The sequence below is a fragment of the Erythrolamprus reginae genome, chromosome 2, assembly GCF_031021105.1.
Source record: "Erythrolamprus reginae isolate rEryReg1 chromosome 2, rEryReg1.hap1, whole genome shotgun sequence".
Taxonomy (NCBI): Eukaryota; Metazoa; Chordata; class Lepidosauria; order Squamata; family Dipsadidae; genus Erythrolamprus; species Erythrolamprus reginae.
Window position 1 is genome coordinate 234,286,901 of NC_091951.1, and position 22,093 is coordinate 234,308,993.

The 22,093-nt window shown below is 48.4% G+C and overlaps 1 protein-coding gene and 1 pseudogene across 1 annotated transcript in view; one reads left to right on the plus strand and one right to left on the minus strand.

The window, feature by feature from the left end:
- The window catches only part of LOC139159540 (perilipin-3-like), a 252,743-nt pseudogene that overhangs the window by 164,638 nt on the left and 66,012 nt on the right, over positions 1-22,093 (minus strand).
- The window catches only part of LOC139162172 (stimulated by retinoic acid gene 6 protein-like), a 48,083-nt gene that overhangs the window by 19,780 nt on the left and 6,210 nt on the right, over positions 1-22,093 (plus strand). Inside the window, exons 9-12 of the mRNA XM_070742249.1 lie at positions 3,658-3,733; positions 4,833-4,914; positions 10,570-10,618; positions 10,703-10,820. Coding sequence (XP_070598350.1) covers positions 3,658-3,733; positions 4,833-4,914; positions 10,570-10,618; positions 10,703-10,820 — 325 coding nt within the window. The remainder of the gene's footprint in view (positions 1-3,657; positions 3,734-4,832; positions 4,915-10,569; positions 10,619-10,702; positions 10,821-22,093) is intronic.

Below are 22,093 nucleotides of genomic sequence, written 5' to 3' on the forward strand. Positions count from 1 at the left end.
GCCCAAGGCTGCCACAAGGTTCCGCCCGTTGTCGCACACCACCTTGCCAGGCTTCAGGTGCAGCGGCAGCAACCACTCATCTGTCTGCCCCTAGATGCCAGTCCACAGCTCCTGTGTGGTGTGTGGTCTGTTGCCCAAGCTGATGAGTTTTACCACCGCCTGCTGCTGTTTCCCCATGGCCGTGCTCAAATCGGTGGTTGCTGCACTGCACTTACTGCATGTGGAGGGTGAAGAGGAGGAAGCAGAGGAGGTGACAGGAGGCAACGACTGATGTCCAGCAATCCTGGGTGGTGGAAGAATATGCGCTAAATTGCTTCCTGCCTCATTCTCAGCCACCACTACATTCACCCAGTGGTCAGTGAGAGAGATGTACCGGCACTGGCCATGTTTACTGGTCCACGTGTCAGTGGTGATGTGGACGCGGGAACTGACAGCATTGCGCAGTGCCCACCTAACTTTCTCCACTACATGTTGGTGCAGGGCAGAGATGGCCTGGCGTGAAAAGTAGTAGCGGCTGGGAACAGTGTATTGTGGGACAGCCACTTCCATAAAATGTTTGAAGCTTTCTGTCTCTACCAGGTGGTAGGGGAGCATTTCAAATGTCAGCAGCTTTGAAATGCTGGCATTAAGGGCCTGAGCTCGTGGGTGATTTGGGCCGAATGTCCGCTTTCTCTCCAAAGTTTGAGGGATGGACAGCTGAAAGCTTCCCTGGGACGGTATGGACAGGCTTGCTGATGGTGATGGTGGTGCTGTTGGTGGAGGTGGTGGTGATCCTACATTGTCCCTTTGGGGAGAGACAGGTGGCCTTGTTGTTGGGGAGGTGGTGGCAGGGGCCGAGGCAGCCAAAGCAGAAGAGGAAGACTCAGGCGTTTGAATACTTTTAAGGTATTGCTGCCACCGAAGCTCATGTTTTGTATTCAGGTGCCTGGTCATGCAGGTGGTGCTGAGATTATTAACACCTCTCCCTTGCTTCAGGGACTGGTGGCAGAGCGTGCAAAGGACCTTTGTCTTGTTATCTGTAAACTGTTTTTAAAAATGCCATGCTGGTGAGATTTTTTGTGGCACATGTGGCGCGCTCGGTCCCTGGCCACGGTGGGCAGTAATACCAGCAGACTGAGCGCTGAGAGTTTGCACCCTTCTCCCTCTTCTGCTGGCTGCCTGGGGCTGTGGGCCTACCAAAGCCTCTTCCTCCTCTGAACTCTGCCACCCTTCAGTCCACGTGGGATCTAGCACCTCGTCATCACCCCTGGCATCTTCTTCCACCCACTCCTCCCCGCTAGCCTCCCTCTCAGCCTCAACATTGTGGTAAGCTGCAGGAGCGGGGATTAGGGTCTCATCTTCCTCTATCATAGTCTTCCCCGATAATACCGTGGACATCTCCTCGTTCTCCAGCAGGAGCGCTTGGGCATCCGGAAGCCCAAGGTCTGCAACTGGGGATGGGGCAGGTGGACAGCCCATGGCATCCCAGTTAGAAGTGTCATCGAAGAGCATTAAAGACTCCACTGCTTGTGGCTGAAACGGCCTTGCTGCTTTGAAGTGGGGTGATAAGGAGGGCTCTGAACTTTCAGCTGAGGTGGAGTGGGTGGAAGGCAATCTCATGGAACCGATAGCACTGCGTGTCATATTATCTACAACTGCCATGACTTCTTCTTGCCTCACCACTCTGGAAGCAGCTTTGGGGCCTGCCAATATAGGCCCCAAATCCAGGCGCCTGCTTGCACCACAGGGAGGCATATCAGCCACAGATGTTACACGCCCTCTCCCTGCCCCTGCAGCACCACCTCCATCACCACCACCAGCACCACAGCCACGTCCTTTTTTTGTGGCTTTCTTCGTAGTTAAAGCCCTTCAGTGACACTGGCCCAAGAAATTTGGGAACAGAAGAAGGTGCGGCGTTCAGGTGGACCTAGACTCCAATAATTAAATGCCCTGTAAAAATTAAATGCTCAGACAGCACTAGTGGCCCTGTATTTGACAGAAAACACAAATGCACAGATAAAGGAAGTGGCCCTGTGTTTGACCCAAAATTAAATGCCCAGACTGCAGTCGAGGCCTTGTATTAGACAGAAAAAGTAAATTCACAGATAAAGGAAGTGGCCCTGTGTTTGACCCAAAATTAAATTGCCAGAGAGCAGTAGCGGCCATGTAAAACTGAACCCCTCAGTTTTAATCTCTGGAATGCCTAGATCTGTCCCTGCTCCGAGAACTTTCCCTACATAATCTGCCCTTAGAAGGACAATTCTATCTTGAGAAATCTCCCCAATCTGTACTGGCCCTGTGTTTGACCCAAAATTAAATGCCCAGACTGCAGTCGAGGCCTTGTATTAGACAGAAAATGTAAATGCACAGATAAAGGAAGTGGCCCTGTGTTTGACAGAAAACGTAAATGCGCAGACAGCACTAATGACACTGTATTTCACAGAAAACGTAAATGCACAGATAAAGGTAGTGAAATATCTCTGGGACGTACCAGAACTATGCAAGTTTGGTTCCCCTTTCAGTGGCAGCCACCACCAGGTGCAGCGAGACTGCCCCCCAAAAAATCTTCTCTTTTTTTGTCTTGGATGCCTAGACACTCTGCCCTTAGGAAGACAATGGCACAGTTGAGATATATCCCCTTTCAGTGGCAGCCACCAGATGCATCGAGACTGCCCCCCAAAAAATCTTCCCTTGGATGTCAAAGTGATCTGCCCTTAGGAAGACAATGGCACAGTTGAGATATGTCCCCTTTCAGTGGCAGACACCACCAGATGCAGCCTAGGTGATCTGCCCTTAGAAATCTCCCCAACCTATCTCTCCCTGTCAGCAGCAGCTGCAGCAGCACTGTCCCTACCTAATGGCGCTGGAGCGTGTGGTCCTGCCTTTTATACAGGTATGGTCAGGTGTCCCACTGGGCCAATCACAGCCATGCGTCCAGCTGGCCAAAAAATATATATATAATATAGTAAATAACATATCTAAGTTTATTCTACTATAAACATTTTTAAACTATTAAACTCTAACTCATAAAATTTCAAAACTATAGGTTCAGTAAGTTCTAAATTCTTGTTACTTTAACTTGTAATGTTATTTTTAAAATCCCACCATTCATACAATTTATTCCATATTTTATAATATTCTGTTTCTACCTGATTATTCAAGCGTTTTGTCATCATGTCTAATTCTGCACAATCCATAATTTTTTTATAAACTTCTGTGTCCTTCTGTATTTCTTTATCTTTCCATTTCTGCGCAAATGTAATTGTAATTCTTGCCACAACCAATATATGTATTGAGTTTCTGTGCTGAGTATGGACTTGGATTTGAATGTGCCCAGACTTACTCCAGTAGCTGACAAACCACATCTGACTAGCTAGAATTGTTCAGAATGTTGGATATTTAGATCTACTGTAAACAGTAGCTTGATTAATAAATCCCATATCTGTAACTAGATAATGAAAAACAAAACATTATAACATTTCAAAATTACAAAAAGATGCAGGCATTAAGAAATTAATGAGTTTAACTATGTCCCAATGAAAAAAGAAGAAACAAAGAGAAAAGGCATTCAATAATGTTTATAGCCTATTTGGTACTTTTGTATTTTACCAGTCATGACTATGGTGAGTATTTTGAGGGAATCGCCTCGGAATTAAGATCATGTCGTTTGTTTTATAGGAATTTGGATTGCTACTACAGTTCTTTCTTCTGTCACATGCGTTGGATACATATTTAACATCTTAGTCTGCTACAGGTACAGATATAGAAATCTTGTGAAGATGTAATATTGATGCTGTGATTAGGTGACTGAAAATATCTATGGTCTCATTGGCCTGGATACTGTTGCCAAGTCTTGTGGAAAGCCAAAATAGTACCAGTTTTCACATAGTTTCTCCCCTCTATTTACAAAAAAATTAGCTATATCAGCATAGCTAATAGTGGATCTTAATGGGTGTGGGGAAAAGCATTATGAAAACAGGAGGATCGTTCTACTTTTCTTCAACAACCAAAGATCACCTCCATGTTCTATGCAAAGTGTTTCATAATTGAAGTCTACTTGTTCAATTATGCATTTCCTCTTAATCAAGAAATTTAGAATACATTTTATTTCTCATATTAATGCATTTCTCAATGACCAGCTGAAGAGTTAAAAAAATAAATATACATCTTCTGCTTGGCACAAAATTTACATTTGGTTCCCAAATGTTGCTCATTGTTCCCTTTGATTAGAATTTTGCCAATACTACCAATAATGATCTATTTTACATTCAGAATTTCTAGTTACCCTTATAGACTTCATTACGTTTCCAATATTTCAACACAGATCATTCATATTTGTAATTAATTGCTTTTTAATAGATATAAATATATTTTATGTAAGTGTTTGTATATGTGTACAGTAGTCCCTCGCTATACTGCGCTTCGCCTACTGCAGCTTCACTTCATCGCGGGTTTTCAGGAAATATTAATGAGAAAAATCATTCACGGATCTTCGCTGGTTCGCGGGTTTCTGAGGAAGTCGATCGGCAGATTTAAACAGCCCGCCGAACTCGATCGGCAGGTTTTTTTTAAAAAAAAATATCTAAAATTGTAAATACTGTATTTAAATACTGTATCTAAAATAAATACTGTGTGGGAAGGGTTTATAAACACTTAAAACAATGAAAACTTACCAAACAATTACAATATAAATACTTAAATAAGTACTATCAGTCGATAAATTCCATATCGCGGATTTCACCTATCGCGGCCAGGTCTGGAACATAACACCAGTGATAGGTGAGGGACTACTGTATATGTATATGTACCTGTGTGTACCCATGCATTTATATTTATATTTCTTTCCATCCTAGAAAACAAATTAAACAGTTGAGGTTAGGCAAAAAGGACCTATTTGTGTCAGAATCTATGAAAGTGTCATCTTCTGAAAGTGTGGTGAGTTTTCAGCACTCAAAAAAGGACTACTAATTGGAAGTGTGAGATAAAAGGCAAAGTAAAGTATAAATAATGATCTTTTATTAAGCAATGAAAAATATGCATAGTAGAAAGCAAAAGTAGTTTTGGAGGTTAGCCAAAAATTTGGTGGGGTCTGCAAAACACAATATTAGTTGTAATTTTGAAATGGGGGTCCTAAGTAGCTTTTGGGTGGAGGGCAGGAGGAATAATTTTGAACATTCATTACATGGCCTGCACTGCCTCAAGGATTATCTGTATTTTATTTTTATTACTATTACTATTATTACTGATTATTGCACAGTCAGCCAGATGTTCAGACTGGATTTGGCATTTTTGTGTACCTATTGAGTCCTTACCAAGGACCTGGGATAGGCAAATCTGGATGTTTGACGGTGTTACAGGTATTGCTGCAGGATGGAAGCAGTTCCAAGTAAAAATGCCTTCTGCAATTGACTGATAGCAAATGTGTCAATGCCTAAGGTGCTCAAATGGTGCTCCAGCTGTTTTGGGATTGCACCCAAAGTTACTATTGCTATTGATACTGTGCTTGCTTGTTCTTGCCATAGTGCTTCAATTTCTGTTTGTAGGTCTTTCTATTTTTTTATCTTCTCCAGTTCTTTTTTCTTCTGCTGCTGTCTCCAGACACTGCCACATCCACTATCCAGACTTTTTTGTCTTTCTTATCGACAATTGTTAAGTCCAGACTGTTATGTGGCAGATGCCTGTCTGCCTGAATTCTGAAGTCGCAGAGCAATTTAACTTCTTCATTTCCTATAACGTTTTCTCTTTTATGGTCCCACCAGCTCTTGCTTACAAGCAAATTATATTTCTTGCAGATCTTCCAATGCACCATTGTTGCTATTTTGTCATGCTGGTGCTGGTAGTCAGTCTGTGTGATCTTCTTGCAGCAGCTTACCAGGTGGTCCACTGTTTCTTTAGCTTCTTTGCATAGGCGGCTCTTACTGTCTGTTGCTATCTTCTCAATTCTGGCTTTGTATGCATTTGTCCTTAACAAGCTTTGTCTTGTTCCACCAAGAATTTACCTTTTGGTCTCTTTCTTTAACTTTCCTGCTCTTAGTCATTGCCATTGTTATTATTACCTCCTCTGTTCATTCAACATGAAACTCAATCAACTGAACATTTAAAAACATATCAAATATCATTGAATGGTGCTGATGATTTATACAAGTGGCTGCCAGCATCCTAGTATCAACCAAATGTCTTCTTAAAATGTATGATGTTCTGATGGTGATGATGGTTAATCTACAATTCAATTTACATTGTATGATTGATGGAAACCTATTAATTGAAGTCCATCCAAGGACTTAAGAATTATTAAGGTAGCATTTAACCATCCACTTTCAAACAGGATAGTGTATTATTTTTGTAATATTATAAGAGGAAAACCTTACATTGGCTGAATATGTAAAACATACCCAGAACAAGCATTGATGCGAGTTAAAAAATGGAACTTACTGAATGAACAACAACAACAAAAAAGAGAAGTTAGCCTAGACCATTTGCCCTGCACACCAGAGGGTCTATGACTGTGACGGTGAATCTATGGCACATGTGCCACAGGTGGCATGTAGAGCCATATCTAAGGGCATGTGAAATGTTGCACTATGTCAGCTCCAGTGCACATGCGTGTGCGGGCCAGCTGATTTTAAGCCTCTGGAGTGTGAAAAACAGCCCAACGGGCAAACCAGAAGTCTGTTTTTCCGAATTTCTGGTTTGGCCTTTGGGCCATTTTTCGCACTCCGGAGGCTTCAGGAAAGCTTGAGGGTGAAAAAGGGCCCAATGAGGTGTGTGTGTGTGTGTGCATGCATGAGGATGTGCGCATGTGCACTGTGGTGCACAGAGAGGTTGTGTGCTGCTACACATGTGTGCTATGCACTCCCATTTTTGGCATGCAAAAGGAAAAAGGTCCCCCATCACTGTTCTATGGTACCTTGATGCTGCTAGCTCAGGGTGGCCAGCAGGGTGCAGCCTTCTTGCTACCGTCAACTTTCCTCTGCCAACTTGGTGCTCCCATTTATTCGCAGGACATCTCAACACCAGAAAGTTGCTCCATAGATAACTCATTGCAGGCACTGGATGGAGAGTTGGATGAGTAAGTGGGCTGTCAGAGAGGATGGTAGGTTGGCTCCATCCTGAATGCTGAACAGTCAGTTCAGCTGAAGCCCCAGTCCAGGGCTCAACACACACACCTGGGGGGAAGCGAGAGAACCAGAGAGTGAGCACATAGAGGACAACGGAGCACAGAATGGTGGGAGGATAGGCGGGAGGTAACCTCAGTGTAATGCTTGCGATCCAGCTTCTTGGCAATGCCAGATGACATCATGGCATCCGGCTTGCAGCAGAGAGCCAGGTGGGCGATTTGAATCATGCCACCAAACAGCTGAGAAGGTGAGGATTAGGCTGCGGAGGCATAGTTTGGTTGAGGGGTGGCTGGGGACTTTACCCTACTGTGGTTTGGCATGGACTGAGCACCAGCTTGTAGCGGGAATAAACCTTTGCACCACGACAGCATGATTTGGTCTGTTGTTTGTTGCGTTTTATCTGCACAGGTCTGGCTTAAATGGGCCGAGATGGACTGTAGCAGCTGATGGGGCAGAGGGGCAAGGAGGCAGCAGTATGCAAGGGCTTCCTAGTTTGGTACCCACCCCACTATTGCCTCCAAGCCTTGGACTGAACCACTCTACCAGGTTTTATTTTTTTAAGCCCCATGGCTTCGCCAGTTTTTTTTCAAAAGTACTGCAAGTGTTTCCCCCCTCCAAAATGCAGAGGCTCTGCAAGTTTTTTTTTTAAAGCCACAGGACTTTGCAAGGTTTTCAGACCCAACCTGCCACCGCTGCCCTCTGACAGTCTGCTCAACGTCCTGCTAGGATACGTTTGAGGGCTGGTTTCCAGATGTCTGGTAGGCGGAAGGCGATGGCTTCCATGATTATTTTGCTGTAGTGTTCTGTTTTGGAAATTAATTTAATTAATCTGCAGAACATAAGAATGCAGTAAGGAAAAAAGAAAAAACCTCCTCCCTTTTCCAACACTTCAAAACTACAGGACATGAAATTGATTTTGACAGTACCAAATTAATTTCCAAAACAGAACACTACAGCAAAAGAATAATCATGGAAGCCATCGAGATAGAAAAACATCCCCAAAATATGAACAAGCGGGATGATACCTCCCGCCTACCAGACATATGGAAACCAGCCCTCAAACGTATCCCAGCCATAGAAACTGAAACCAGACTCAGAACACACATTGCAAAACAATCAAGTAGCCTGCAAGCTCCAACTACTCAGGATATCACACCTAATCTACAACCATTAACTAATCAGCATACCTCAGTTACATCAACGACTCCAGGTGTTACCCCACTGACTCACCAGGAAGTTTCTACACAGCAGGCAATTGCTGAGCCATCAAACCACACCCAGCCACCAATATTTATAGAAGGAAGGCAGCTCAGGTCTCGCTGTGTTCGCCCTAGAACAAGGACAGGAACACCAGCCTGAAGATGACGAGTGGGACCTCATTGAAACGTCGCCAGAAATTTCCAAATCCTACACGGGAAGAAACCCGAATATACCAAGACCATCTTACTTGTACCCGTGAAAATCTACGAAAACACACACACACACACACACACACACACACACACACATATATATATGACGGTCTTGGTATATTCGGGTTTCTTCCCGTGTAGGATTTGGAAATTTCTGGCGACGTTTCAATGAGGTAAAGTGTTTGCCTGCAAATGACGTAGTTTTGTAACAGAAGAGAGAAAGAATAAAGATGATGTTTTTTGCTTTATAAATCTCTGCATTCAGTAAGGCTTTATTTCAATTAACAAAGGCTCTAGCCGGAAACCAGAACACTATCTGGACGAGGAGGCTCTGCACACGGTCACTCAGACCCTCTTTATCTCCTGACTAGATTATTGCAATGCGCTCTACATGGGGCTACCCTTGAAGAGTATTCGGAGATCACATTTAGTCCAGAATGCAGCCACATGAGCTGTCATGGGTGTTCCTCAGTACTCCCATATAACACCAACACTCTGTGTGCTGCACTGATTACCAGTTGGTCTCCGGTCACAATTCAAGATGTTGGTTATTACCTATAAAGCCCTACATGGCTCAGGACCAGCCTGTCTACGAGACCGTCTCCTGCCATATACCTCCCAGAGACCAATCAGATCACAGGGAGTTGGCCTCCTCGAGGTCCTGTCGACTAAACAATGTAAGTTGATGGGCGCGAGGAAGAGCATTCTCTGTAGCTGCCCCGATGTTATGGAACCAACTAACCCCTTATGTCCGCACTGCTCCCACCCTGCTATCCTTCCGAAAGGCTGTGAAGACCTAGCTTTCTGGCCAGGCCTGGGGATCTTGAATTGTAACATCTTATCACGTCCGACTGCAACTGTTCTGTATAATTGTGGATTTGATTGGTTAATTCTTTTTTGGTTTAGTATGGTTTTTTAAAATGTTCTTATTACTAATTATTTGACTTGTTTATTGTATGTACTATTTTTGTTGTAAGAAGCCTTGAGTCCCACTGGGATTTGGCAGCATAGAATAGAATTGAATTGGATTAAATTAAATTAACCCTCTGGGTGTGCAGGGCTAATGGTCTACGCCAGTGTTTTTCAACCAGTGTGCCATGGCACACTAGTGTGCCGTGAGACATGGTCAGGTGTGCCGCAAAGCTCAGAGAGAGAAAGAAAGCAAGAGAGAGAGAGAGAAAGCAAGAGAGAGAGAGAGAGAGAGAAAGCAAGAGAGAGAAAGAGCGCGCGAGAGAGAAAGAGAACAAGAGAAAGAAAGAAAGAAAGAGAGAGAAAGAAAGAGAGAGAGAAAGAGGGAGGGAAGGAGAGAGAGAGAAAGACATAGAGGGAGGTGGGGAGGGAGAGAGAAAGAGAGCAAAAAAGAGAGGAAGGAAGGAAGAGAAAGAGGGAGAGAGAAATAGAGCAAAAGGGAGGAAGAGAGAGAATTTTTTTGTCCAAACGTTTTTTAGCCCCCCACCCACCCCACCCCACTCAATGTGCCCCAGGGTTTCGTAAATGAAAAAATGTGCTGCGGCTCAAAAAAGGTTGAAAATCACTGGTCTACGCTAGCTTCTCTTCACTTCACTTTCTTTTTGTTTTTGTTGTGACTATAATTCTCAGGATGTTCAGTCTTTTCCAATACTTTTAGAATGGAGAAAGGGAGAAAACAAGACAGTTCGAGCAAATAAAATAAATGGCAGGCTTTAACCCTGAAAAGAGGAAAGAATTGGACTAGTGCTTTTAGGTTTGGTATAAAACTACCCACATTGGAAAGATGGAAGGCTGAGTCAACTTTGAGCCGGTGGTAAGATTTCAACTGCTAAACTACAGCTAGCAGTTAGCTGAAGTAGCCTGCAGTGCTGCACTCTAACCACTGCACCACCCCGGCTCTTAAAATAAGTCTTCGTGTTTTGCATCCCAGTTTTCTATTCCACATAAAGCATTATGTTGACATAAATGGTTTGTGTAGTTATACAGAAGTAGTTCTACAGTTATATAAAGATTTCCTTGAACTATTGTGTATTTTGTTTGTATGTTTGAGAATTCCTAACTGATCTCTCCTATTCTTTTTACACCAACAGGTAGCAGTATCAAAATTCATCTCTTTCCAAGTTGCTTACATAATGTGGGGTATGTGAACAGCTGTCTTGAAAGGATTGGAATAAGTTATTTGCAATTTCTAATTCTCCCTTTTTTGTAATTTTTCTTTTCTAGGATACCTAATTATGCATTTGGTGCAGTGGTTAATTGTAATGATATTTACATATATTGTGATTATACCCATGAAACGTAATGAGTGGATGCAGCTTTTAAACAGATGGGGAGCTGTGATGTAAGTGCCTGCAGTCACAATAACAGTTTGGTCTTCCTGCCTTTCAAAATTTACCAAGCTGCAAATGTGAGCATTATTTACATAATCAGCCCATGTTGAACAGTATCAAAGTTTAGAGGATAATTTGGCTGGGTGAGATTAGGTAATTTTGAGCAGTTACTCCATCACATTGGCTGGATAACAAAGAAGGGATTTGTACATCCTCAAAAAATATTTACAGAGCAAGTGATTTTTCCTTGTTCTGCTGCTCCGATTGCAGAAATATTCGTAGTCAGAAATGAGATTTCATATCTTTTTGAAGTACTATTATTTGTCTCTTCCGTAGGAATGCACAGTACAAACGGCCTCAAAACATGTGCCTTCATATGTAGTTCTGTACTATGTTCATAGGATTCCACCTTTAATCTTTTTTTTAATCTTTTTGAATTTGGAAATTGTATAGAATTGATTACCAACGAATTCATAATAATGAATGGGGTGGGAGTGCATGTTTGGATGGCTGTGTTGGAGAATGTAGAGAGTCAGGGTATATTTGAGGGGAGTATGACTGAGAGTTCGAATGAGTTGTTGACAGGCCTGCCAAGGATGAGTGAGGCCTGGGGGATGGGGAAAACTATCTCTGGATTGGGCAAGGGCCGGAGCATACAAGTCTTGACTGGGAGAGGCAAGTATGACGGGGGCTGAGGGAATCGCTTTCACGGGGAACAATGAGTCGCTGCCTGAAAGCGATTCCTTGTTCCGCCCCACCCCCCTGGAACTAGCCAGCTCATCCTGTGGTACTGGTGATAGGCAAAATCCGCATGCTGGTTTCAGGCTGCTGCTGCTTAATGCCAGGTTCATTACAAATAAACTCCCCTCATTCAGGATTTACTCTCAGATGAGGAGGCTGACCTGGCATGTGTAACTGAGACCTGGCTGAGTCCTGAGAGGGGGGGTGTCCCTCTCTCGAAGATGCGCACAGCCGAGTTTCAGGTGTGGCACCAGCTGCAATCCCAGAAAAGGTGGTGGGGGAGTGGCTGTTATAGCCCGGAAGACCTTCAGCCTGTGCAGGCTCCCTGAAGTGGGACCTAGGGGTTCAGGTGGGCTTGTTGCTCACGTACCTGCTCTCAGCTGCGTGACAACAGCTTGCCTGTGCTGCTTGAGGAGGTAGCCGTGTTGGCAGTGGAGTTCCCCAGACTGATAGTCTTAGGGGACTTCAGTGTGCTGTCACTCAACAAATCCTCTGGGCTGGTGCAGGAGTTCATGGCTTCCATGGCAACAATGGACCTGACCCAGGTAATATAGGGCCCAACTCATGAGGGGGGGACAGACACCCGACATGGTATTTCTCTCAGGGCAGTTGAGTAATGATCTGAATTTAAGGGGCTTAGACATCTCACCTTTGTCATGGTCAGATCATTTTCTGCTACAGCTTGATTTTAGGGTTCCGTAGGAAGGCAGAACTGATTAGGTGGTCCTGCCCAAGACACCTAATAGATCCAGTAGGTTTTCAGAGGGTGCTTGGGGAAACAGTGGATTTGCTTATACAGTGGTACCTCAAGATACGAACCCCTCGTCTTACGAACAACTCGTGATACGAACCCGGGGTTCAGAAAAATGTTGCCTCTTCTTACGAACTTTTTTCGAGTTACGAACCGGCGTTCGGAGACAGCTGGGAAGCCGCGCGGCTGTTTTAAAAGGTGACAGCCGGGCGGCGGGGCTTCCCAGCAACCTCCCGAACCGAACCCGGGGTTCAGAAAAATGTTGCCTCTTCTTACGAACTTTTTTGGAGTTACGAACTGGCGTTCGGGAGGCTTCTGGGAAGCCCCGCCGTCCGTCTGTCACCTTTTAAAACAGCCGCGCGGCTTCCCAGCTGTCTCCCGAAGCCAAACGCCAAACCCGAACTTCCACGTTTGGCTTCGGGAGACAGCTGGGAAGCCGTGCGGCTGTTTTAAAAGGTGACAGACGGGCGGCGGGGCTTCCCAGAAGCCTCCCGAACGCCGGTTCGTAACTCCAAAAAAGTTCGTAAGAGGCAAAATTTTTCTGAACCCCGGGTTCGGTTCGGGAGGTTGCTGGGAAGCCCCCCAGCGCGGCTGTGACCTTTTAAAACAACCGCGCGGCTTCCCAGCAGTCGTGGAACGCCGTTGGTTGCACAGATTCATTGACGTTACATTGTTTCCTATGGGAAACAATGTTTCGTCTTACGAACCTTTCGTCTTACGAACCTCCTCCTTGCACCAATTAAGTTCGTATCATGAGGTATTACTGTACATAATTTGGCAGAGTCCCTGGTAATGGCCTGGAACTGGGCTGCAACGGTGGCTCTAGACTGGATTGCGCCTTTGCGACCGCTCTGTGGCAGTAGAACTAGAAAATCTTCTTGGTTTGCTGAGGAGCTCAGGCGGAGGAAATGCCAGAAGAAACATCTAGAGGAGTGTTAGAGGGCCAGTAAATCTAGATCTGACCGGACACTGTTAAGATCTTTCATTAAGACTTATCTAGTGACGATGAAGGCGGCAAGATGTTTGCATACATATACAGTCATACCTCGTCTTACGAACCTAATTGGTTCCAGGGGGAGGTTCGTAAGACGAAAGGTTCGTAAGACGAAACATTGTTTCCCATAGGAAACAATGTAAAGTCAATTAATCTGTGCAACCAAAAAACCCCCCGCAAAAAACCGCTGCCGCCCGGCTGTCACCTTTTAAAACAGCCTGGGGGCTTCTCAGCGACCTCCCGAACGCCGAACGCCAAACCCGAACTTCTGGGTTCGGCGTTCGGGAGGCCGCCGAGAAGCCCCCAGGCTGTTTTAAAAGGTGACAGCCGGGCGGCAGGGCTTCCCAGCAGCCACCGAACGCGGAAGTTCGGGTTTGGCGTTCGGCTTCGGGAGGTTGCTGGGAAGCCGCCCGGCTGTTTTAAAAGGTCACAGCCGGGCTGGGGGGCTTCCCAGCAGCCTCCCGAACCCCGAACTTTTGCCAAACTTCCGGGTTCGGGGTTTGGGAGGCTGCTGGAAAGCCCCCCAGCCCGGCTGTCACCTTTTAAAACAGCCGCGCGGCTTCCCAGCAGCCTCCCGAAGCTGAACGCCAAACCCGAACTTCCGCGTTCGGCGTTCGGAGGCTGCTGGGAAGCCGCCCGGCTGTTTTAAAAGGTCACAGCCAGGCTGGGGGGCTTCCCAGCAGCCTCCCGAACCCGGAAGTTCGGCAAAAGTTCGGGGTTTGGGAGGCTGCTGGGAAGCCCCCCAGCCCGGCTGCGACCTTTTAAAACAGCCGGGCGGCTTCCCAGCAGCCTCCCGAAGCCGAACGCCAAACCCGAACTTCCGCGTTCGGCATTCGGAGGCTGCTGGGAAGCCGCGCGGCTGTTTTAAAAGGTGACAGCCGGGCTGGGGGGCTTCCCAGCAGCCTCCCGAACCCAGAAGTTCGGCAAAACATTGGGGTTCGGGAGGCTGCTGGGAAGCCCCCCAGCCCGGCTGTCACCTTTTAAAACAGCCGCGCGGCTTCCCAGCAGCCTCCAAACTGTTCAGAAAAAATTTGCCTCTTCTTACGAACTTTTTTTGTGTTACGAACGCCAAACCCGAACTTCCGGGTTTGGCGTTCGGAGGCTGCTGGGAAGCCCCGCCGTCCGGCTGTCACCTTTTAAAACAGCCGGGGGGCTTCCCAGCAGCCTCCCGAACGCCGAACCCGGAAGTTCGGGTTTGGCGTTCGTAACACGAAAAAAGTTCGTAAGAGGCAAATTTTTTCTGAACCCCGGGTTCGTATCTCGAGTTGTTCGTAAGACGAGGGGTTCGTATCTTGAAGTACCACTGTACCTTGATTGCATCCACAGAATCCCGTTCAGTTGTGTAGTTCAGGGTGACTCGCTCCCTCTTTAATACATGTGTATGTGTGAATGAACCCTTGCAGAGTACTGCTGAGGATTTTAGTAAGTTTTTCACGGATAAAGTCGCTCAGATCTGGATGGACCTGGACTCCGGCTGGGCAGTTTCAACTGATGTGACAGAGCACTGTCTTACTCCGGTTAAGTGGGATGAATTTGTACTGGTGACACATGATGAAGTGGACAAGGCCATTGGAGCTGTGAGTCTCCCCACCTGCTTATTGGACCCATGTCCTTCCTGGCTGGTATCAACCAGCAGGGAGGTGACACAAGGCTGGATCCAGGTGGTTATCAACACTTCATTGATGGAGGGGTCCTTCCCATCTCCATTAAACAACACGGTGGTATGTCTCCTCCTCAAGAAGCCTGGATCTGGCTATTTTAAACAACTATCGTCCTGTCTTCAACCTTCCCTTTTTAGGGAACGTTGATGAGAAGGTGATGCTGCTCCAGCTCCAATGGTCCTTGGATAACACTGATTATCTCAGCCACTGTTCCCTGCAAGCTGCGCGTGTGAGCGCACGCACGCTCCAAAATACCTCTGCGCGCACCTTTTCCTCGGTCGCGCGCTCCCCATCCCCCTGCCAGCCCACGGGGGGGGGGGACGGGCAGGGAGGCGCGGGCAGTAGAAGGGAGCCGCGGCCGCCCCTGCTTCTCCATGGTGCCTTTGGCCCTCTCGCGCTCCTGGCCTCTCGGCCCTGCCCCCCGCCTGCCCGGCCTCTCTTTCTCCTCCGCTGCAAGAGAGGCGGGGCAGGCGTTCTCCGGAGGCTGGAGGGCGCGTGGGCCAGCGCGCGCTCTTCCCATCTCCCTGCCTGTGCGCCCGCCCGGAACATTCAAAGTAAGAGCGAAGGGTTTTCTTATTTTGAATGTTCCGGGCGGGTGGGCTGTCAGGGAGATTTGGGGAGCGCGCGCCGGCTGCCCCCCGCCTGCCCGCCGCTCACCCACCCAGCCGCTCGCCCGCTCGCCGCCCACTCCGCCTCTCTTTCTCCTCCGCTGCAAGAGAGGCGGGGCAGGCGTTCTCCGGAGGCTGGTGGGTGCGCGGGCCGGCGCACGCTCTTCCCATCTCCCTGCCTGCACGCCCGCCCGGAACATTCAAAGTAAGAGTGAAGGGTTTTCTTATTTTGAATGTTCCGGGCGGGCGGGCTGGCAGAGAAAGTGAGAAAGAGAGTGAGAGAGAAGAACCGTTGAACTTACCTGAACGGTCTTCTCGATGCTCTGGAAGGAGAGTCCAGCATGGGTTTAGCTCTAGTCTTATTGGTAGGACTGAGTTTCAAATTAACATAAATACATAATAATTAGATACCGCCCCCTTGCTGCCCCCAAGGAGTCAGTTTTAAAAAACGAAGGTAAGAACAATAACAATTTATTGAACATCATAAATCAGAACAAGTAATTGAACCGAAAACTCCCCATGGTTCCAGGGAGGGTATGGACTCTCCTTCCAGAGCATCGAGAAGACCGTTCAGGTAAGTTCAACGGTTCTTCTCCCATGCTTCTGGAAGGAGAGTCCAGCATGGGATATACCCAAGTTCAGTGCTCAAGGGTGGGAGTCTGTTGAACCATGGATTGCGTGTCCTCGCACACCTTCTAAAGCACCCGTCTGTCAAACGCCGCCTCCGCCGAAGCAAAGGTATCTAATTTGTAGTGACGAATAAAGGTCGTGGGCGTAGTCCAAGTTGCAGCCCTGCAGATATCCTCAATGGGCGCCTGTGTCGCCCAAGCCGCAGATGACGCCGCACTCCTCGTCGAGTGTGCCTGGATTCCAGTAGGTGGGCTGGTCGAACTTGCCCTGTAAGCCTCGACTATGCATAGTCTCACCCATTGACTAACGGTGTTGGAAGAGACTTTGAGACCCAGTCTAAGGGAACTAAAAGACACAAACAAGGCCTCAGTCTTACGTATCGCCTTCGTACGTCTGATGTACAGTTTCAAGGCTCTGCGGACGTCCACCTTGTGCCACTTAAGTGCTAAAGGATGGTCGCCCTTGGCACAGAAATCCGGCAATATCAACTCCTGAGCCCTGTGGAAGTGAGTATTAACTTTGGGGACGAATGTAGGGTCTAACCTTAATACTACCCTGTCCGGATAAAAGGTACACAAATCCGGTCTAACCGACAGGGCAGACAATTCGGACACCCGCCGGGCCGAGGTAACCGCTACTAAGAAAATTGTTTTAATAGAGAGGAAACGTAACGACACTGTCCTCAAGGGTTCAAAGGGGGGTCCTGTGAGGGCCTGGAGAACCAAAGTCAAATCCCATGTGGGAAAACGCCGAACCGGAGGAGGGTGTGTATTTGTAGCCCCCCTTAGAAAGTCTTTAATCCATGGATGATGGGCCAAGGGGCCCCCATCTTCTCTTTTAATAATAGTCGCCAATGCCACCACATGTCGTCTCAACGTGTTTGGCGCTAGGCCCTTGTCCAAACCTATCTGTAAAAATTCCAGAACCGGAAGAACGGAAGAATCTTGAGGTTGCAAATGTCTGGCGGAGCAGAATGATGTGAAAGCGGCCCATGTCGCCTGATAAAGTCGGGTCGTAGAAGGACGTCTAGCAGCCTGAATAGTGGCAATCACGTTGTCCGGAAGTTGACAACTCCTTAAACTGTCCCCCTCAAGTGCCAAGCGGTTAGATGGAACCATTGTGGGTCCGGATGGGTTACAAACCCTTGGCTGAGGGAAATCTGGTCATCCGGAATCCTCCACGGTGGGGAGACAGAGAGCCCCATGAGGTCCGTGAACCAAGGCCTTCACGGCCAATGCAGTGCCAACAAGATTATGTCTGCCCCTTCCACGAGAAATTTCCCTATCACCTTCGGGAGAAGCGGAAGGGGGGGAAAGGCATAGAGTAGTGTCTTTGGCCACGGAAGGTGAAGTGCATTGACTCCCTCGGCTCCCGGTGATGAAAACCGGGAGTAGAACCTTGGGAGCTGGGTGTTTTGGTATGTGGCAAACAGATCCACCGCTGGTTCCCCAAAGTGATGGACAATTTCCTGAAAAAGAAGGGGATCGAGTCTCCACTCCGCCGGATCCAGTTCCTGATGGCTGAGCCAATCCGCCTGCTGGTTGTCCTCTCCCGCTATGTGCTCCGCACGTAGAGAGGCAAGGTGAAAAGCCCAGTCGAAAAGCAGAACAGTTTCTGTCATGAGTCTGAGTGACCGCGTCCCGCCCTGGTGATTTAAATGTGCCCTGGTGGCAACATTGTCCGTGCGGACGAGAACATGATGCCCCTCCAGCAGGGATAAAAAGACCTGGAGTGCCAAACGGACAGCCCGCAACTCCAGGAAATTGATATTGACGGGTCGTAGGTCCTGGGGTGTCCAGAACCCTTGTGTCACCTGGGAGTTGACATGGGCGCCCCATCCCAGGAGGCTGGTATCTGTGGTAAGAATGGTATATGAAAGGTGTCCGAAGAGGGAGCCCTGACGCAGCGCCGAGGACCTCCACCATTTCAGGGAGGATCGTAGCTCCTGTCCCACGGAGATCAGCTGGTGTGTATGGCTTAGGCGCCGCCGCTGGTAAGGGAGTAGGGTCCACTGAAGCATGCGGTAGTGGTAACGGGCCCAAGGTACAATGTCCACGCACGACACCAGTGTTCCCAGCACCTTGGACAGTAGGGACAATGGGGCTTTCCGGTGCCGTTGAAGCCTGTTCACCAGTGCGCACACGTTGAGTTGCCTCTCTGTGGAGAGATACACCTTTCTGGAAACTGTGTCTATCACAGCACCCAGATGGGTGATCCTGGTCGCAGGCACCAAATGACTCTTCGGCACATTGACCGTGAAGCCATGGTGTTGTAGTAAGGTCAACGTGGTCTGCAACTCCCGATGTGCTGTTCTCCGGTCGCCGGACAGAAGGAGAATATCGTCCAAATATGCAAGGATCCGGATGGACTGGGATCGTAGCTTTGCCATCAGCGCATCCAAGAGCTTCGTGAAGGTGCGCGGGGCCGATGAAAGGCCGAATGGCATTGCCCTGTATTGATAGTGCGCGTTGTGCAGGCAAAATCGAAGAAATTGACGATGCGCCGGATGTATAGGGACGTGCAGATAGGCCTCCTTCAGGTCGACCGAAGTAAGGAAGTCCCCAGGCCGAATGGCGGCCAGGATAGAACGGAGGGAGGCCATCTTGAACCTTCGGTAGACAACGTATTGGTTTAGACGTTTGAGGTTCAAGATGAGCCTGCAACCCCCTGATGATTTGGGTACGAGGAACACCCGTGAATAAAACCCCGTACCCACCTGGCTGCACGGTACCGGCTCGATTGCCTGAATATCCAAGAGATGCAAAATCTCCTGTTCCAAGAGAGTCTTTCTTGTGGGATCCCTGGGTACAGGGCAAGCCACAAACTGGTGAGGAGGATTTTGCAGAAATTCGAGGCGTAGCCCCCGAGATACGGTTGCCAACACCCATGAATCGGTGGTAACTGCCTGCCAGGTTCCGCTGAAATGCTGTAGCCTGCCTCCCAAAGGGGCGTCGTGTAGGCAGTCACTTTGAACGCCGAAAATTGCGCTGCTGGGATCCTCGGAAGGGACGTCTGGTTTGGTGGAAGCCTCTAGACCGATCCTGGAAGTAGGAACGGTCACTTCTATAAGGTGTTGAAAAGGTACCTTGGGAATAAGTCCGGGCCGGTTGTGTTGTGGGTGGAGTCTGGTCCCACCGAAAGGACTGGCGACGAGAATATGGTCCAGTCCTTCGGTCCTGGCGCCGGTACGATCTAGGGAGGACCTTCCTCTTATCCTTATCCTCCACCAAGACGGGCTCGAGAGCCTCCCCAAACAGTTTAGAGCCCTCAAAGGGGGCGGAGGACAATGCCCACTTCGATTTGGCGTCCACCTGCCAGTTTCTTAGCCACAGAAGGCGTCGAGATGATATGGTGGACGCCATAGCCCTGGAGGCGAATTTAGCGGCATGCAGAGTGGCGTCCGTCGAAAATTCCACCGTCGCCAGGAGTTTATTTAAGTCTTGTCTCAATCGGGTGTCCTCAGGGCCCAGCCGGGCCTGGACCTCCTGAATCCACATAATGGATGCCCGACTGAAAAAGGAGGCAGTAGATGCAGCTCGAAGAGCCCAAGCAGCCATCTGATGTGTCTTCTTTAAGAGCGTCTCTGCCCTTCGCTCGTCAGGCTTGAGGCTATCCGCATTGTCTGAGGGCACAACCGCCGTGGAGACTAATGTGGCCACCGGCTTGTCCACGGGGGGAAACAGCAACAGATTTTCCATGGCATCATCGAATGTATAAAATCTGCGCTCCAAGTTCGAAGGGCCTTGTGCCGCAGCCGGATGTTGCCATGGGCGCTTGACGTTCTGAAGGAATATATCTAGCGCCGGCACCTTGTCTGATTCCTTGACGGGCTCCTTGCACAAAGTGGCCGATGTGCGCCGGCCATCCCCCGATTCCGCCGGGGCCGCTGCTCCTGGCACGTCCAGGGCCTGCTTGGCTTTGTGCAAGAGCACCCGGAATAAGGAGGGCTTGAACAGACCTGCCATTGCCGGCTGCTCGGGAAAGGTAAACTCGTCATCCTACAGATCCATCCCGTGGTCGCTGTCCTGCTCAAAATTGGAATGGTCATCTGCCATGGAATCCAACCCAGTAGGGGGCGGTGGAACTGACCAGAGATCTCTGGGTTGAGTGGCTTGCGAAGGGAAGGTATGAGCGCGCTGGGTAGCTGCTGCTATGCCTTGTGTGTAGGCATTGGCTATCATGTCTTGAATAGCAGGTGAGAAAGCCTGCCAAGCGTCTGATTGCTCTCTCAGCCCAGCTGCCGTGGGTGTAAAAGTAGCAGAGGCACCGTAAGCAGTCTGCATTCCAATCGGAGGCATGGCCTGACTATGAGAGGATGATGGCCGCTCAGATCTGACAGTAGGTGAAGGCAAAGGCGGAGGAGGACACTGCGAAGCCTGCCTGTCAGGTGACCAGTCTCTATCAGTTGCAGTCCCTTGAAATCCCATGGACATACTGGGTGAAAGGGAAGATGGAGGAAGAGGCTGGAATGGGTGTATAGTCAGTCCCCCTTGAGTGGGGGGGGGACAAGGCCGCTTCCAAGCGTTGTTCAAGGGCCTTAATTTTCCTCTCAGCTTCACGAAGCGATGAAGCTGACTGAGAAGACTTGATCTTAGGTTTGCCCGAAGATTTCTCTTTGCCCTTTACAATCACCTTGCTCGGCTGGGCCTGCTCTTCCTCCCTAGCGACCTCAATTTTATCAGCCATCATAAGATAGGGGCAGCGTACTTACAATCACGATCACAAGCAATTAGAAAAAACGGTCCAAGCACAGAAAAGCTCACTCGCAAGTGAGACTGTGTGTGCAAACTGCCAGCTAGCCACAATTCCATTGGCAACCCTGCCTCGGTGTCAGCCTCAGCGACAGTATCGAGGCAGAATAGGAGCCCTGCGACAGCTTGGCTGCCTGCCAGCTTCTCGCCAATTTGACAGCCAAGCCCAAGAAATTTCGCGCTTTCGGGGGGCTCCAAAATGGCGGGCGCGACGATTTTCTAGCCTCTGGAGGCAAGGCAGGCACCAACAGGGACACCGAGAGACCCTTCTCTCCTTTAACTTGCTGTCTCCTGAACAGGCGTTCCTAAACGGCTTGAAAACGCCGCCGCGATCCCCTCACTGTGTTCGGAGCAATCAGCTGTTAAGCGGCTCTCAATTAGCCGCCGCGGCGGCGTTAATCTCTTGCCGCCCCCGTCAATGGGGGAGGGCGGACCTCCCCCACCTGGGGTGTTTGGGCTAAGTCTGGCCTCGGAGGTCAGTGACTTGAAGCCCCGTTGCTCCTTCTCAGGAAGGGGTCCCATAAGGAGGAATGGTGGGGGCGCTGCCCGTGGAGGGCAGGAAACCCCAAGCCGATCACGAACCTGTGGTAAAAGAAAGAAAAAAGATTACAAGGTTCAAACATAATTTTAATAATTTAGATATTATTTTTAACATATACTTATCCCGGAGGAAAAAAACTCAAGTCCTTAACCTCGACTGAGTTTTTTAAAACTGACTCCTTGGGGGCAGCAAGGGGGCGGTATCTAATAATTATGTATTTATGTTAATTTGAAACTCAGTCCTACCAATAAGACTAGAGCTAAACCCATGCTGGACTCTCCTTCCAGAAGCATGGGAGAAAGAGGGGGGGAGAGAAAGAGATAGCAAGAGAGAGAGAAAGAGTGAGAGAAAGAAAACAAGAGAGGGAAAGTGAGAAAAAGAGAGAGCAAGAGGGGGAGAGATAGAGAAAGAGAGAGAAGGAAAGAAAGAAATGAGAGAGGAAGGAAGAGAGAGAGAGAGGAAGAAAGCAAGATAGAGAAAGAGAGAGAGAAAGAAAGAAAGAGATGAGAGAGGAAGGAAGAGAGTGAGAGAGAGGAAGAAAGCAAGATAGAGAAAGAGAGAAAGAAAGAAAGATGAGAAAGGAAGGAAGAGAGTGAGAGAGAGGAAG